General features: G+C 44.2%; 1 protein-coding gene and 1 non-coding gene across 2 annotated transcripts in view; both read right to left on the reverse strand.

Annotated features, from left to right (window-relative positions):
- Nucleotides 1-255: 255 nt before the first annotated feature.
- Nucleotides 256-18066, reverse strand: part of LOC139156604 (cytochrome P450 2K6-like) — a 30009-nt gene continuing 12198 nt past the window's right edge. The window contains exons 2-9 of the mRNA XM_070732457.1: nt 13437-13599; nt 11723-11872; nt 11280-11440; nt 10853-11026; nt 8862-9006; nt 8480-8664; nt 1031-1172; nt 256-669 (exon numbers count right to left, since the gene is read on the reverse strand). Of these exons, the coding sequence (XP_070588558.1) occupies nt 482-669; nt 1031-1172; nt 8480-8664; nt 8862-9006; nt 10853-11026; nt 11280-11440; nt 11723-11872; nt 13437-13599 (1308 nt within the window). The 3' untranslated portion in view covers nt 256-481. The remainder of the gene's footprint in view (nt 670-1030; nt 1173-8479; nt 8665-8861; nt 9007-10852; nt 11027-11279; nt 11441-11722; nt 11873-13436; nt 13600-18066) is intronic.
- On the reverse strand, nt 7322-7446 carry LOC139158230 (U6atac minor spliceosomal RNA). The gene has a single exon (XR_011557629.1). It is a non-coding gene; the product is annotated as a U6atac minor spliceosomal RNA (small nuclear RNA).

Raw genomic sequence — 18066 nt, forward strand, 5'->3', positions numbered from 1 at the left:
AATGAATGAATAGAATGAATGTGTTGTGTCCAGAGGACAGTTAGGCTTTGTATCCGCCCCATATTCCTTGGGCGGGAAAATACTGTGTAATGATTGGTTGGCTCAGCCTGGCAGCCCAGGGTATATATATAGCTGCCAGGCACGGCCGTGACGTTGTTGTTATCTCATTCCATTCTATAACCATTACTTCTGTTCTAATAAAAGAACCGTTATTTGATCGGAGAGTCTGCTGTCGATTCTTCCCTGGATCCAACATTTGGCGACGAAAATAGAATTTTATTGGCCAAGTGTGATTGGACACACAAGGAATTTGTCTTGGTGCATATGCTCTCAGCGTACATAAAAGAAAAAGATACATTTGTCAAGAATCATGTGGTAAAACATAATCATAGTAAATTTCCACCAAGAGACAGATTAGAAGAGAAGATTGAAAAACTCACAAAAATATATATGAATCTAGAAACTAAAATTATGATTCATGTTATGAACGAGGCAGAGCACACAACTTATAAGGCATAGGAGGAGCTGTAAACCCAATTGCTGGTGTCATATCCAGGTCTTCTTTTGATATTCCAGGGGGTGGCTGGAAAGTGAATCTCTGTAGGAGGCTGGTAAAGAACAAAAAGAGCTCCATTTTGGCAAGGGTTTCACCTAAGCAGATTCTGCGACCTGTAACCAATGAAAAAAGATGGGGAAACTGGTTTCAGTGGTTCTTCAATAATATTTTGCAGTTCCTGCCATGAAATGGTGGCTTAGAGATGACAAACCACATGCATGAAATGAACTAATCCAAAATTTTACAATAGAGAATGTATAGGAATAATGTAATTGGTTTTTAAAAAAAACAAAAAAATGAACCTCCAGTACATTTCTTCTACTCTGAATCCCTGAAAATAGTTTGAGCATCCTAATATAGTTTTTGCCATTAATGTTGAGTGGATTATTCTGGTGATTTCTTTACAAATAATGTAAAAGGAAGAATCTGTTATTGAAACTCTCATTCGCTGTATGATATGATAGAAGACTTTACCTGCAGAGAAAGGCATGAATGCATCCCTCTTCATAAATTTTCCTTCAGAGTCAAGAAAATGCTCAGGATAGAATTCATGAGGTTTCTCCCACTGAGATTCATCATGGAGCACAGAGGTCAGCAATGGAACGATGTGCGTGTCCTGCAGTTATTAATGAATTATTAAAGAATTAGCACTCCTCTTTGATTTAGTTGCTAAAAAGCCATTCCAAATACATGGATTTTCCAATGTGGTGGAAAAGGAAGATTTTCCATGTGAATTGTGACTCTATGAATAGCTTTGCAGAATAACACTACAGTAGACCTGCCAGCTAGGAGCCAGGTTTGGCCGATAGAACATTTATTTGGAGGAAGGAAAATTTGGGGAATTATCAATATATGCTCTAGAAAAGCTGCTCCTCCCTAAAAAAGACCCCTGCAGTAATTTAATGTCTATGGGGTAATTGAGTAGGTTCGGAAACAAGGTTATATAAAAGTAGGGGTTCTTGGTGCTCTCTGAGCTTGGTTGTTTTCTTGCAGATATTTCATTACCCTAACAAGATAACATCATCAGTGCTAGTAAGGAGTATTTTTTGCTCTCAGTTTGCAGTCAGCTGACAGCAAACAGCATGTCATAGGATATTGAAATATCTACAAAAAAACCAACCAAGTTCAGAAAGCACCAAGGACCCCACATTTCAGTAATTTAATGAGCTGAGCTACCAATATTCTCCTTTATTGGTATTTATAACAATGTCCTAAATGACTTTGCAGCCATTTTTATGAACATTTGACTGGCCAAAGTGTCATCTTCCTCATCCCTTTACAGTTTGATTGCTTTACAATTTAAGAAATATATTCTGAAAAGCAATGAGAATCTCAATGAGGATCTTCTTTTAGAAATCAAAAAGCCAACACCCCCACCCCATCTTAATGGCTTTTAATTTCAAGGCAAAAATACTTGTGTAATTTTGTGTTGTGCACCAGCTGCCCCCTTATCTGGATTGTGAGGCCCTGTGCATGATCACTCATGCCCTACCTATCTCTTGTTTGGATTACTGCAATGCACTCTAAATAGGGCTACTTTTGAAAAATGTTCGGAAGGATTAATCTACTATTAATTAATCAATCTTAAAACTTCCTTTTAGGATTAATGGACAGATAGTTGGAGGGGGGGGGAGATATATTATTTCAATATATTATATGATCACAGCAGTGAGATTAGCACAGAAATGGAAATATTAGACACTGCACGTTTTGGAGGAATGTTTGATGGGTTTGATGGATTTTGCTGAAATTGTAAATTACCCTTTGCAGAAGAGACGGAGTAACGACACGGACACCAGAGCTGGATTTAAACTTGGGTCATTTTTATTAAAATAAATTTGCATAATTTATTAATTAAATTAGCATGAATTAGCATAAATTTGCATAAATCAACATATTCAACTATGACCCGGAAACAGTGGACCTGCAGGGTCAAACAAACACTTCCGGGGCGGAAATGACGTAAAAGGTCAACATTCCTGGGCAACTAAGGGCGTAGTCGATGCTGGTCCAGGTGAGGGACCTCTCCCTCACCTGAGACCCTGCCATGCACTCGCATGAGGGGGGTCCCGCCGGCTCACCCCTACCCTGGGACTTCAATAGCGGGACCCAAAGACAGGTTCCCCCCAAGTGCGCAGGTAGCACCCACCATGAGCTTGGAGAGAACCTGTCAATCATCCCCAAAGATGCCCAAGGGAGAACGCGCAGTTGCTGAACCACCACCCAGATTTCCGCCCCTAACCTGCCACGGAGCGGGGGTCAGATCTCTATCTTGGCCCCCCGATTCCCCCCTCTAACTGCGCCAGCTCACGCAGAGACACTGCAGGTCCTGTAATAAAGTGGTGTTCCTCAGATCTGACAGAGGAAGACCAGCAGCCCAGTAAAGCCACAGCTGATCTATGGTGATGCGGGGATGGGCCACAACCACCCCGCCTAACCCTCTGACTACCGTACCCAGGCCTTAACTCCCCTCTTAACCCGGTGAAGGGCCCTAAGGGAAATGGCGTCCCACCAAGCGATCCCCGTGAGGATCTCGACCACCCCCCTGCGTGGAGGGGCACACAGTGCGAAGCCACCGCAGGCAACGCGAGCCTGGCAGATCTGAAGTAGACCCCCAGGCCCACACAGGTCCTTGCCACCGAGGTGCAAGACCCACCACCGGGGCGCCGCCAGAGGATGCAGCCCTCCCAGTACCATCTGGGCACAGCAATGGGATGCCGCCCTCCCAGCACCAACTGGGCGCAGCAATGGGATGCCGCCCTCCTAGCGCACATCCAGGCACAGCAATGGGATGCCGCCCCCGGCACTAACTGGGCGCAGCAATGGGATGCCGCCCTCCCAGCACCGACTGGGCGCAGCAATGGGATGCCGCCCTCCCAGCACACATCCAGGCACAGCAATGGGATGCCGCCCCCGGCACTAACTGGGCGCAGCAATGGGATGCCGCCCTCCCAGCACCTACTGGGCGCAGCAATGGAATGCCGCCCTCCCAGCACACATCCAGGCGCAGCAATGGGATGCCGACCCCCGGCACCGACTGGGCGCAGCAATGGGATGCCGCCCTCCCAGCACCAACTGGGCGCAGCAATGGGATGCCGCCCTCCCAGCACACCTCTGAGCGCAACGATGGGATGCCGCCCCTGGCCACCGACTGGGCGCAGCAATGAAATGCCGCCCTCCCAGCCCAACTGGGGGCAGCAATGGGATGCCGCCCCCCGACACCACCTGGGCGCAGCAATGGGATGCCGCCCTCCCAGGACCAACTGGGCGCAACAACGGGATGTCGCCCTCCCAGCACCTCCTGGGCGCAGCAGTGGGATGCCGCCCTCCCAGGACCACCTGGGCGCAGCAATGGGATGCCGCCCTCCCAGCAATAGCGGTAGAAACCCCGTCCCACCGCACACCCCGTCTCCCCGCCAGACAACAAGGACCCAGCCGCCACGACGGCAGGGTCCCCACCCCCGACGGTATCTTGTTGCTGAGTGGTCTCGGAGCGCTCATGACCCAAAGCAACACCCTCGGTTGCGTCCTGGCGTGGTCGAATAGAAAGGGACCAAAGGGGAACCTGGCCTAAGATCTTACCCCGGACCCTCAACAGGCCGTTCGTACCCTAAAACAGGCCGTTGACCGCCAGCGGTCGACTTCCCCGAATCCTCCGTATCGAGAACGCCGTTACCGCACTAGTGGCAGCGCCTCTCGAGAACAACGTTCCCTAATGGCGGGATCCATACTTGGCCTGGCCAAACCCTACATACTAGCACCCACCTAACTGAGGTAATGAGGTGGAAGGTACAAAATGACCTGACGGCCTGCGATAAGGCCCTGGCCCAACCTTCCGGCACCGACACAATGCGGAAGTCACCGTAAATCAATAACCCCGCCCCCGCCTTAGACAAAAGGCGAAGCCGGCCAACCTGGACCATAATAGTCCTAACTGAAAGGCCACGCTGCCTAAGCTGGACACAAATATGGCCAGGTACACAACTGGGGCAGGCCAGCTATAGGGGTAACCCGTATACTGCCTGCAATCCCCAACTCTTCACCTGCCTGCTGCTAAGCCCCCCAGAGTGCCAGACACTCCCGAGAGTGCCGTAGCCCAGCAAGCCTCTACTCCCCACTGCCCAGGAGCCCACCCAGGCTCCAAAGGTGGACAGGAAAAAACCTCTGGCGACACACGTGCCCACGGGGCCAGGGTCCGAAACCGGGACAACTGACCACGGGACAAGGCGTCAGCAACCCCGTTATCTAACCCGGGGACGTGCCTAGACAAAAACAATGTGTTCAGGGACAAGGACCTGTACACAAAATGGCGGAAAAGCCGCATGACCCTGTCACTCTTAGAGGACAGGGCGTACACAACGTGGACAACCACAAGGCTGTTGCACCAAAATGCACAGTCTTGCCCTAAACTGCTCACCCCAAAGCTCTAGGGCCACTATCAAGGGGAAGAGCTCCCAAAAAAAAAAAGGTCAAATCCTTAATCAATGAAGAGGCCCTCCATTCTGGAGGCCACGCAGACCAGCACCGCTGGTCACCTAACACAACCCTGCACCTAACACAGGTCCCTGTAGCATCAGAACACAACTGCAATTCAGCTTCCAAAGAAGCTCTTGCCTCCAAAAAGACAACCCCTTAAAACTTTCTAAGAACTCCCGCCACACGCAGAGGTCAGCCCTGACCCCCGCACATAAGCGGGTACGATGATGATAGGGCAAACGGAGCCCCTTCATCGCAGCATATAACCACCTAGAAAAAACCCTGCCCGGCACCACGACCCGGCGGGCAAAATTAAGTATCCCAACTAGTTTCTGGAGCTGCCAAAGGGTGACCTTCCTGCAGCCCAGAACCGTACCCAGGTTATCCCTAATGTTAGACAACTTGTCCAGGGGCAATCTAGAAGATTGCACCTCTGAGTCCAATTCAATACCGAGGAAGGTAATCCCGGTGGCGGGGCCCTCGGTCCCCGCAGGGGCTAAAGGCACCCCCAACAGAGCCAAAGGGCTTCGAAGACCCGCCGCAGAGCAAAGCAGTGCTCTGCCCGGGCAGTCCCCACCACCAAGAAACCCTCGAGGTAGTGAACGCCGAGCCCAGACCGCTGCGCCTCCTGAGCGCCCACTCCAATAAGGTGCTCGAGCTCGTCCAAAAGAGAGCATGAGACGGAGCCACCCGTGGGTAAAACCCCGACCACATAAAAACACCTATGAAATGGAAGCCCAAAAGCCCGAAGCCGTCCGGGTGCATGGGGAAGAGCCGGGATGCTGACTTAATGTCGCATTTATCCATAAGGGCTCCAACCCCCCACTGCCTTACCATGGCCACGACCGCATCAAAGGATGCGAGCCGGACTAAATAAAGTTCGTCAGGAACGAAATCCTTCACTGACTCCCTTTTAAGAAAAGACAGGTGGTGAATCAACCTAAATTCATCACCCACCTTGCAGGGGACCCCCCTAATGGGGAGACCCCAAGATTCGGGAAGGGCGGCTCCGGGAAGGGCCCAAGGCCCCTCCCCATGGCCACCTCTTATGCTATTCCGGACCGAACAATGCCGTCATGCCCCACAACCAACCTGTGGTTGTTGAACCCAAAGGCTTGCTCGAACCCATGTAAGGGATCCTGAATCCCTTGGAGAAACCTAGCAAGAGAGCGGCCGCTCTCGAGAGAGGGTGGTCGTCCCTCAACCAACCCCAATGTTGCCGTTGTTGTTGTTTTGTAAATCAATTGGGCAGGGCCCAGCTTTCCCCCCAGTAGGTGGGGTTTGTACCCTGGACCCCCTCCCCCCCTAACCGTCCCCTTTTAGGGGCAGGGGCACATTGAAGCGGCATGGGAGCCCCGCCTTCCCACACGCATGGCTGTACATACAAAAGGGGGGAAACAAGCCCCTCTGCAGCAAACCCATGACATGCAGTGAACGGGTCCCACCCTGTGGTGGCCCCCATGTCCCATCTCCCTGGCCCCGACGGGTAAGCCGTCAAAAGAGGCGAAGGCCCTACAGCCTGGGTTGGCGGGGTCAAACCCCCCGCCCCCGACACACCAGGCCCTGGCAAAAGCAGCCCCAAGGGCCTGTGTTCCTGCACTAGGAGCCAGGGGGGGGGGCAAACCTGGGTACAGGTGTCCCCCCCCTGAAACAAAAAACCCCAAGAAACTGGGACCGAGTGGCAACAATATTTAAATAATTAAGTTAGACCATAACTGTACTGAAGTTTGTCCATGATTTCACTGAAATAGCAAAAGCCTGGAACAAACTTCCAGCAGGCCCGGTAGACGAATCCACAGCAACAGAATTCAAACATGCCTGGGATAAACATATATCCATCCCAAGATAAAATACAGAACAGAACAAGGGCAAACCAGAGGGACCAATGGGTCTCTCTTGCCGTTATATGTCCATGGTTCCATATAAATATGTGAAATAATTGCAACCATCATCAGTCCCATTATTATTAATATAATCTTGTGTACCCGTGATTCTTATTTTACACATGAAGGAACCGGGGCCACCCGGGCCCCAAGAGGGCAGCAAAAGGCCTCTGCCCAAACAGGCAGCGCAGCAGCGGGAAGCTGCCGCCACGGGCCCAACTGTCCTCCGTTTTTATTTATTTTATGTTTATTTATTTTTATTGTTTTTCGGGGGCCACGAAACGGGAGGGGCCGCACACGCGAGCCCTCCGCCCGAGCCCCCCACGTCCCCAAGGGGGCTACCAGAGCGATCCCCCCCCCAGAAATAGGGGGGGGCCACAGCCAAACGGCACAAGGCCCGGCCTTCAAACGTGGTTAGATACCACAAAGTAAGTGGCAGGGCCTTAACCATATGCATGTTGCCAAGACCACAAGGGCCTCTTCCATCCATTGTCAAGGGAAGTGCTAACCTTCTCTCCTTTCATACCACACCCGCCGGACCCGAAGCCCACAAACCATTCCCCCGAGCCTCCGATGAGGCTCTCAAAATGGCGACCGCAACACGCGGCCGCCTTTCAGCGGGGTGGGGGTGGGAGGCCTCACGCGGGACTCCTCCGAAAGCCCGTTGCTGCCCAAGAGCTCCTTTCGAAGATGGGCAGACCGCCAGCCTCGGATGGGCCGAAGCCTGCTGCCAGCGATGAGCAGGCCACCTCAAGCCTCCAACGAGGCCTCCAAAGCGACGGCCGCCTCCACGCGGCCGCCGGAAGGCTCCAAGAGCAGACAGCCAAGTGTCTGCTCCTTTGACTGGGTCCGGGCGAACAGGCTTGGCCCAGGGCCTGCGGCCCTTAAATAGGGCCAGCAAGCCCCGCCCGGACCCCACGTCATTCCAGGCCACGTGGGCCTGGCTTTCCCGGCCGAAATCTCGTCTCGCGAGATTTCGGCCGAAAACAAAATGGCGGCCGCCATGAAGAGTCCGGTGTCTGCCCGGCCCTTCCGCAAAAGCGCCGTGGCTGGTAAGTCGAGCCGGCGATATTTTGATTAAATAAATTATATTTACATTTATTCTCGAGTGAAAGCCTCTTATGGGACTTTGTATAAAAATTTAAAAAATGAACTTGTGAGTTATGTTTTCAATAATTAGGCAAGATAGAATAAAGAAAGAAGAAGAATACGACTCAACTTTAGAGAGTGATGTTAAAATATATTTGTTTTTATAACTGCTATGAAGAATATTAGAAGCCATTTCTTTAATTTTTTTCTTCTTGCACTTTTTGCTTTTTGTGTGATTTCCTTCTTTTCTTTTTACTTTCTCATTGTGTGATAGTTTGTTCCTATTTAAAAGTTAAACATTTTACTAAAAAGGATTGTGATTTAAATTTCAGACATATAAAAATGTTGAACACTAATAATTTTTATGACATAGATATCAAATATCTCAACAGGATGATCGGTTTGTACATAATAATAAGAAATGCACTAACCATCACTGAATGAACAAAGAAAGCACTTATATGAGACTAATCACCTTTGGAATGAAATAGCCTTTGAAAGTTATATCCACTGTAGTTGCTCGTGGTACACTTGTTGGAAGAATATCAGCAAATCTTTGAACTTCATGGATAACTGCATCAGTATAAGGCATTTTTGCTCGATGTTCAATCCTTGGCTGAGCAGATCCAATGATTCTTGAAATTTCGTCATATACTTTATCTAAGAAAATAAACTTAAATGAAAATAGAATACAATAAGACAGAACAGAACAGAATAGAATAGAATTCTTTATTTGTCAAGCGTGATTGGACACACCAGGAATTTGTCTTTGGTGCATATTCTCTCAGTATACATAAAAAAAATACATTTGTCAAGAATCATGAGGTAAAACACTAAATGATTATCAAAGTGCTTACTCTGAATGTCAGGAAATTTCATCATTAATAGTATGATCCAGCGCAAGGTGGTTGAAGTTGTGTCTATCCCAGCAACAAATAAGTTACTCACAACATCAATTAGGTTTTCATTATGAAAATGCCTTTCTGTTTTGTTTTTCTTCTCCTGCAATATATAAATAATCTATCTAAGCATATTCAGTATACTCACATCAACTAAATAGCAGAAAGCTGTAGAACATTGAACAATAGGAACATCTCCCAGAATTTTGGATTTCAATCCCTAGGGATGGTGTAAATTGTAGTTCTAAACACCATAAAGTGCTGAATTCCCTACAATTTGTGATTAAGACATCCATAGGAATGGAAATAATGAGCATGAAATTCTATCAAATGTCTTCTATAAATTCATATTTTCATAAAACCATAGGGTTGGAAAGGACCTTGAAGGTCTTCTAGTACAATCCCCAAGGAGGAATCTTCATTTTCTTCCTTATTTTTCCTGAAAATCCCAAGACTAATTTACAAAGGTAAATCAGTGAATTTTTGCTTTCAGTCCAATTATCTCAAAATAAATAAGCAAAGAGGACAAGCAACCAGCATCCACCTCATTTCTAAGAACTGGAAATATTAGAATGGCAAATTTGTAGGATGGAAACTCTTCCAGTCAATTGTCAGAATAATTACTAATGTTGACACCTAAGTAATAGTTAAAGGAAGCTTGTTTCATCAGAGAGGCCAAGAAAGATATCTCCTTCTTTCCCTTCACTGTGCTTGAAGCCTCAGAAACTCAGTAAGTAAATAAATAGAATAATTCAAGAGAGGGAAACTTGATTGGCTCTGATAGTTGATACAGGTTGCTGCCAGCATTCAAGTATTTTCTTAGAATGTACCGTATGTTGTTCTGAGTAGTGCAATCTTTTACGTTTCCACTGGTACTATTGAAGGGAGCTGCAATTTTATTTGATAAATTCTTGGATGTGGTGCCAAGTGCCCCGATGATAATGGGTATCACTGTCACATGTTTCATTCATAATCCTGTAGTAGTAGTAGTAGTAATAGTAGTAGTAGTAGTAGTAGCAGCAGCAGCAGCAGCCGCAACAACAACAACAACAACAACATATTTGTTTAGATGGACTTCATTTAAATTGAGGAAGTTAATACTTTAAATAAATGTTTTGCAACATATGGTTTATGCTTATTTGTTTGTTTGTTTGTCCAATACACAATACATATTGAAAAGAATAGACATGTAGTAATATATATAAAGAAAAGGATAGAAGAAAAGATATAAAAATAAAGGAGAAGATATATAAAAGGAAGAAAAGATATATGAGATAAAGGAGAGACAATTGGGCAGGGGATGAAAGGCACACTAGTGCACTTATGTATGCCCCTTACTGACCTCTTAGGAACCTGGAGAGGTCAATCATGGATAGTCTAAGGGAAAAATGTTGGGGGTTAGGGGTTGACACTACTGAGTCCGGTAATGAGTTCCACACTTCGGCAACTCGATTGCTAAAGCCATATTTTTTACAGTGAAGTTTGGAGCGGTTAATATTAAGTTTGAATCTGTTGCTTGCTCTCGTGTTGTTGCGGTTGAAGCTGAAGTAGTCATTGACAGGCAGGACGTTGCAGCACTTTAATATAACCCTCAAAATGTACTATATGGGACATTTTTTTAAAGTGCTTGGTTCTCACTTTAGAATTTTCAATTGTCAGTTAAAAACAGTTTTTATTTCCTGCTTTAAAGATATGAATATGATACTAAAAGTTCATTTGGAATTAACAATAAAGAAGAATATCTGTAGTTCAAGGTTTAAATGAGGGGTCCTTGGTGCTCTTTGGTTGTTTTTGTTGCAGAAGTTTCATTACCCAAACTAGGTAACTTGATCAGTGCTAGTTATCCAGTTACCAAGTTTGGATGATGAGACATCTTCAGGAAAACAACCAAGCTCATAGACTAACAAGGAACCCTCACTTGGAATTCCTGGAATAAAACACTTCCTTACCTCTGCTTGTCGGACAAGAAATGAATCAATAAGGCTCCTCTGGTCATTTTCATCCAGAGCTTTGAGGTGTTCTATGAAAGTGATTTTTATGAAACCAAATAATTCATTTCTGTTACTCAGAATTATGTTACGAGCACCAAAAAGAAAACCGAACAGAGGGAACATATTATAGAACTGAAAAACACAAAAAGTATAAATAAGAGTCATGAAGAAATCTGAATAGTTTTCATGTAGGCAATATGGAGATTTTTTTATTAAAACTATTCCACAGTGGAAAATGGTTGCATACAGTTATATAAGACATCAGGGCTTTTCTGTCATAGTGAACCTTGGAAAACATGGCATATTTATTATAAATCCCACACTACATTAAAGATAACACAGTGAACACACAATGAATTCCTTTTAAAATTGAAAAATAATTTACCAAGACAGGAGGGCTTCCTGCAAGCCGGACATTTTCATTGACTAACTTTATTAGTCTTTGAAATGTGGGGTCTTCATACTCATACCGCTTGCCAAGTACAATAGACACTATGATATTGCCAACAGCGGAATTCATAATTGCTGTATTCTCAAATGGTTGTCCTATATATTAAAATTAAACAAAGTTATTAAAATTAATTTACAGTTATGAAACAACACCATATTTAAAAGACTGTTCAATGGCAAAGTCTCCTCACTTTAGTTCAGTACATTTATCTAGGAAACTGATAGCCAATGCTGGAGAGCATGGAGATATTGAGCAAAGGAATATTAAATAGGATTTGAGTATTTGAGGTAGCTGTAGAGGTAGACTTTTAACTTTTCTGCAATAAAACTGTGAATGTTTAGCTCCAGGTGAATCATCAGAAGGGAACATCAACTCACCTTCATAAGATTCAAATGCCTTTATCAAGATCCTGCACTCTTCAATTATTTTATCCTCTATAGTTCTCTTGCCCATTCCATAGTCCCGTAATGCAGATAAGGTAAAGCGGCGCATCACTTGCCAATTCTCCCCATGAGAAAAAAGGATACCTAAAGAGAAAGTGCAAAACTAAAAGACATACTGTATTTGCACTACTGAAAATTACTGCTATATTAATGAAGAGAATGTTTATGGCAGTTGCTTTTGGATTGTACAGGAATTTAGTGTGGGAAATGCATATGAAGTTTCATGTGAAGCTTTCCTGTAAATAAAAAATTACAGACATTCCCCTGTATACAAACTCTGTTTCTCCAATCACCCAGTGTGGAGACCAAATTGTCCAAGGGTGATTAAAAGAAATCAGGAAAAGTATAGATTAAAACTTTACAGTAGAAGAAATAGTTAAAGGAACTAAGATAGCGTGGTCACAAAATTTTGGATATACAATAATTTAAACGAATGGGGAAAAATTTGGACTGTTAACTACAAACTAACGATGGCAACTTCATATAAGGAAAATCATTACAAAATGTTATACAGATGGCAACTGCCACCTGCTAGACTTGCAAAAATGTATCCAAATTTATCACCACTATGTTGGAAGTGCAGGGAAAACACAGGTACATATTACCACATCTGGTGGACATGTGAATCCACCCAAAAATATTGGTATAAAATCAAAATTATGCTAGAACAAATCACCTCCCAGACCATCCATGCAAAACCCGAACTATTTTTATTAGGAATCATAAGACAAAACTTTAATAAAGAAAACAGATATATTATAATTCACATTATTACAGCTGCAAGGATTCTATATGCACAATACTGGAAACAGGAAAAAAACCCAACCGTTCTATCCCTTTTGATTAAAATAATGGAATGTGCAGAAATGTCCAAGCTAACAATGGAATTGCAAAACAAGGATGAGTCAGATTTCTATAAAGCATGGGACAAATGGTACCATTGGTTAAAAAAAGAAATTACTTAAAAATTATACATCAAGAAAAATGTCCAACTAAAACAGCATGTAAAACCAGTAAATAACAATATGAATCATAATACGTAAACATCGATCGACACAAATTTTGAACTACAAAGAAACTGAATGAATAAATTTATAAATCGCTGATAAATGATGACACTAGCAACTACGTCAAATACATATGGATAAAACTTCCGGAAAATTTATACCACCTATATACTTAAACTACAGACCACAAAACATAGAAGCCCCAGCTCTAACGCTGGTCCCACACACTCTTCTTACTACTCTTTTCTTCCTCTATTTTTCTATCCTTCCTCCTCTTGTATTTCTTCCTTTCTCTCTAAATCCCTTTTCCTTTCTTTCCCTCTCCTTCCCGAATTACGCATGCTATATAAGTAATGTACATTATATATATTCCCTTTACTTTTCTGTACCCTGTTTTTAATGTAATAAAAAATTTAAAAAAATAAAAAATAAAACTTTGCAGAATTGACTTCAATTCTCTTTTTCTCCTTTTCAGTCCTTTCTTAGAGCAGTCAGGCTCTTAGTTTCTGTTTTGTCTCCTATGTTCTCCAACAGAAATCTCCTATGCCATCTCCATACTAACTTTTTTTTATTGTTTTCCACAGCTCTGGACAGATATTGACAAAGTATACTCTCTGATACATAGAATGAGAAAAACTTACCAAAGCCCTCATGAATTTCATCAAAAAGCTGGATATTTGGCCTCTCTGCAAATGCATCAGCATGATTCACAAGAGCTTCCTTCACTGTTTTGTATCCAGCCAATACCACTATTTTCTGGAATCCCAGTTGAATCCTGAAGACTGGGCCATATACTTTTGACAACTAGAATTGAACACAAGGAGGAAAGCTTTTTAAATAAAATAAAATAAAATATCACCATGAAAACCCCTATTTGCATAGTAACTTACATCAGATGTAATTCATGTTTCACAGATATAAGAATAAAATAATGCTCTATTTATTGTTTGAAAGCAATCTTGTGTGTTATACTTGTTGTTCAGAAACCAAAGATCTGCTGGGATAAAATAAAGGTGGCATAATTGCTTGTGAGGGATGTCTTCTTCAAAGGTGAATGAGAAGTGGCAAAAATAGATAAATCCAATAAACTCATGCAGAAATATACAACTATAGAGTTGGGGCAGGAAACACCTTGCAGGGGGAAATTGGAGATAATGGTGGAGAACATGAGCACAATGCGAGAAAGGGGGAGAAATTGGAGAAAATAGCAAGAAGCACAGTAGCAAGTTGCGGGGTGTGGGGAGTTGTTCAGGAAGCCCACTGATAGTGACACAAATGACACAAATTAGATGCACTGTTCCTGATATTTTGAACTTTAGCAAACAAATTTCAAAAGAAGTTCATACTGTAAAACCAAACATTTATTGCAGAACAAATTTGTATAAATAGCTTCCATCTGGATAAATTATAAGAATGTTGTATTGCACAAAACTGTGTGGTTTAAAACATATTTCTCATAAATTTTCTATCATGCTATAGGCATGGATTTACAAATTACTGGTGGAATCCAACTTTGTTTTTCAGACTTTAGTAGCATCTTATCTTCCAAATAATGTCTGTCCTTGGGGTTTCAAATAACAGACAGGAAATTAGAAATTAATGGGGAAAGCAATGTCTAACTAACCTGTGATAACAATTCTACTTGTTAGATCCACTCAAGAATGAGACAATCGTAGGCCTGGATCCGTTAATTGATTTATTGTAACCGGGAACATGCAACAGCAACTCGATTCATAACAAAGACAAAACATGGCCGTGCCTGGCAGCTATTTATACTCCTTGCTGCCAGGCTAAGCCAACCAATTTAATCACTGTATTTTCCCATCCAAGGACAAGGGATGGGTAACCAAACCTAACTGTCCTCCGGACTACTGTACTCCGGACACTACTCATATGTCAATACAATATTTGAGAATTATATAATTTTCATATTCTGTTATAAAATACATTTTAGTTTTAGCAAGGGCTTCAGCTCATTCCACTTTGCATTATTGCTTCCAAAACTCAGAAAATTAAAATATTTAATATATTGTGCAGTATATATTGACTTTAGTCAGATATATGTATTCTGATGGATTTACAAATGAAGCTCCCAGAATGTATTCATATTGATCTATCAGATATATCTAAACAAGTGTAAATATTCAGTGAGACTTGTACACTTTCAAATGAAACCGAGTTATCTTGGTGTTGCAATATTTTAGCCTCTTGGTGTGATCAGTGGCTCCAGATGTGAATAATAAATAAAAGCACCCTTAGATATTATGACCTGGGTTATTCTAAGAGACATGTAATCACTGGCCTTTAATTCCACGGGACCAGGCAGGACAGGATTTACTATTGATATGAAATTTGGATGGAATATTTGTTTATACAAGTAGACCTTTGCATATGACCAGAATGGAGCCTGTCCAGTAAAGTTGCAGTTGCTGCTAGATTCTTTCTGATCTTATGTAAATCTTCCAGATACTTCTAAGTTTTTAATTGCCAGATAACAGAACTTGAGAAGTTTATATAAAATGAATTTAGTAAAATGAATTTATGTGGGTTCAGTTGAGTCCTTTGTAGACTACTATAACTGACTTGCAAATTTTTATTTATTATTTTTTTATTGCAATTGGAGCAATAAAAAACCAAATCAATTCATTTCTGTATCTCTTTGCTTTTATCTAATGGTTTTCTACCCCAAAGAAGGTGAAATGAGACAATATATCAGTGTTGGTTAGAATTCTAGTAATTTCTGTTTACAATACGGCAAGCATATCTGGCTTTCGAAATGAACTTCCTTTTAGGTAGATAAAATAGTAACTTATCTTTAGTGTTGGGCAAACCCATCGAAGTTCGGGTTTGGCGTGTTTGGCCGAATTTGGCGGCGGAGTTCAGGTAAGTTCGCTGAACCTGAACCTGAACCCCATTTGCCTGGTGCAAAGTATTTCAGCTTTTTTCAAGGTGACCCCCCTGGGAAGGAACATGCATTTAGACTCTCAGAAACCATCTGTGCCAAAAATAATTTTATTGATGGACAGCTGCAGTTATACAGTTGTCAGAATTTGAACCCAAACTACACTCAAATATTTGCATGAAAATAAACCTGAATATATACATGCATGAATTTTACAGCTGTCTGGGGGGGAGATGATGTAGGTGGAAGTGGCAGAGGAGGAGGAGGAGGAAGAGGTGGTGGTAGTAGCAAGCACTCTAACCACTCACTCAGGTGGTGGCACAGCCAAGTCCCATGGGATCCACACCTGGTTCATTTTAAGGAATGTAAGTATGTCCACGTTGTCTGTGGATAGGTGGATCCTTTTGTCAATGATGACCCCTCCTGCGGTGCTAAACACACGCTCAGACAGGACACTTGCCGCAGGGCAGGCCAGCACCTCCAGGGCATAGAGGGCAAGCTCTGGCCACGTGTCCAATTTACCTACTCAAAAATTGAAGGGGGTGGAGGCATCACTGAGTACCATGAGATGGGTGGACTGGTAATCATCCACCATGCATGTTACATTCTGCCTTCTGGTATTATGGGCCATCACATCCGATGGTGGGGGATGTGTAGGATGGTGGAATAGGTTTTCCCACATTGTGGCCATGTTCCCCCTCCCCTGTGAGGTGCTGCCAGTGCCCCTGCTGCATTGGCGACTGTGTCCTGCTCCTACTCCGCGTGCCTCCATTGAGCCCTCCAAGTCCTGTGGGAACTCTGCCACTAGTGCGTCCAGCAGCGCGCACTTGTACTCTCTCATTTTGCGCTCCCGCTCGAATGCTGGGATCAAGGAGGTGATGTTGTCCTTATAACGGGGATCCAGCAGGGTGGCCACCCAGTAACTGGCAGAGGTGATGATGCGGGCTACCCTGGGGTCATTGCGCAGGCACTGGAGCATGTAGTGGCTCATGTGAGCCAGGCTGCCCTGAGTCAAGGAGAGGTTGTCAGTAACAGGTCTCTCCTTCTCCTCTTCCTCCTGCTCCTCCCTCCAGCCATGTGCCTCCATCATGGCCTGAAGGGTTTTTTCCAGTAGACAAAGTAGACAAATGGGGGTGGTAGTGCTGACGATGGCCTTATCAGCGCTGACCATATCAGTGGCATACTGGAAGCACTGCAGCATGGCACAAATGTCCCTCATGGAGGGCCAGTCATTGGTGGTAAAGTGCTGTTGGTCTGCACTGTTGGTATGTCTCGGTATAGCTAGGCTATGAGACCTTTGACATACACTGAGCAGAGAATTTAAACAGAGTGTGGATGTGTGGCAAAGCCAAAGAAAAAAATGACACAGACTTATTTATGCTTAATAAGTACTATTTACATATATACAAAATAGAAACAATCCATAACAAGCACTAAGCCATACAATATAATAAGCACTAGGCAAATACACTCCCCCTTCAAGGCAAAGCAAAAATGAATGAGTGTTAAAGCATCATTGAGGGAAGGAGTACTGGCACCCTCTTATGGTGAACCAGCCCAAAATATTTAAAGTGAAAATACAAGAGACTACAATAGGTAGTTTACAATGGCAAACCCTAACAACCATGCACCTTGTACTAACATGCACTTCTACTCACCTGGGTGTTTTGAAGCTGAAACACCACTATTGCCTGCTGCTGCTCACCCACCCTTTCCAGCATATGAAGAGTGGAATTCCACCTGGTTGGCAAATCGCATATGAGGCAGTGGGTGGGAAGGCCAAAGTTCCTCTGCAGGGAAGATAGGCGAGCAGCAGCAGGGTGGGAACGGTGAAGGTGTGTACACACAGCATTAACTTTATTCAGCAGTGCCGACATGTCTGGATAATGGGCCAGGAACTTCTGCACCACCAAGTTGAGCACATACGCCAGGCAAGGGATGTGCGTCAACCCCGCTCAGCCGAAGGCTGCCACAAAGTTCCGCCCGTTGTCGCACACCACCTTGCCAGGCTTCAGGTGCAGCGGCAGCAACCAGTTGTCTGTCTGCCCCTGAATGCCGGTCCACAGCTCCTGGGTGGTGTATGGTCTCTCACCCAAGCAGATGAGTTTTAGCACCACCTGCTGCCATTTCCCCATGGCCGTGCTCAAATCAGTGGTTGCTGCGCTGTGCTTGGTGCATGTGGAGGGTGAAGAAGAGGAAGCAGAGGAGGAGGAGGAGGAGGCAACAGGAGGCACCGACTGATGTCCAGCAATCCTGAGTGGTGGAAGGATATGCGCTAAATTGCTTCCTGCCTCATTCCCAGCCACCACTACATTCACCCAGTAGGCAGTGAGAGAGATGTACCAGCCCTGGCCATGTTTACTGGTCCA

Source organism: Erythrolamprus reginae, chromosome 1 (assembly GCF_031021105.1).
Source record: "Erythrolamprus reginae isolate rEryReg1 chromosome 1, rEryReg1.hap1, whole genome shotgun sequence".
In the NCBI taxonomy this organism is placed as follows: Eukaryota; Metazoa; Chordata; class Lepidosauria; order Squamata; family Dipsadidae; genus Erythrolamprus; species Erythrolamprus reginae.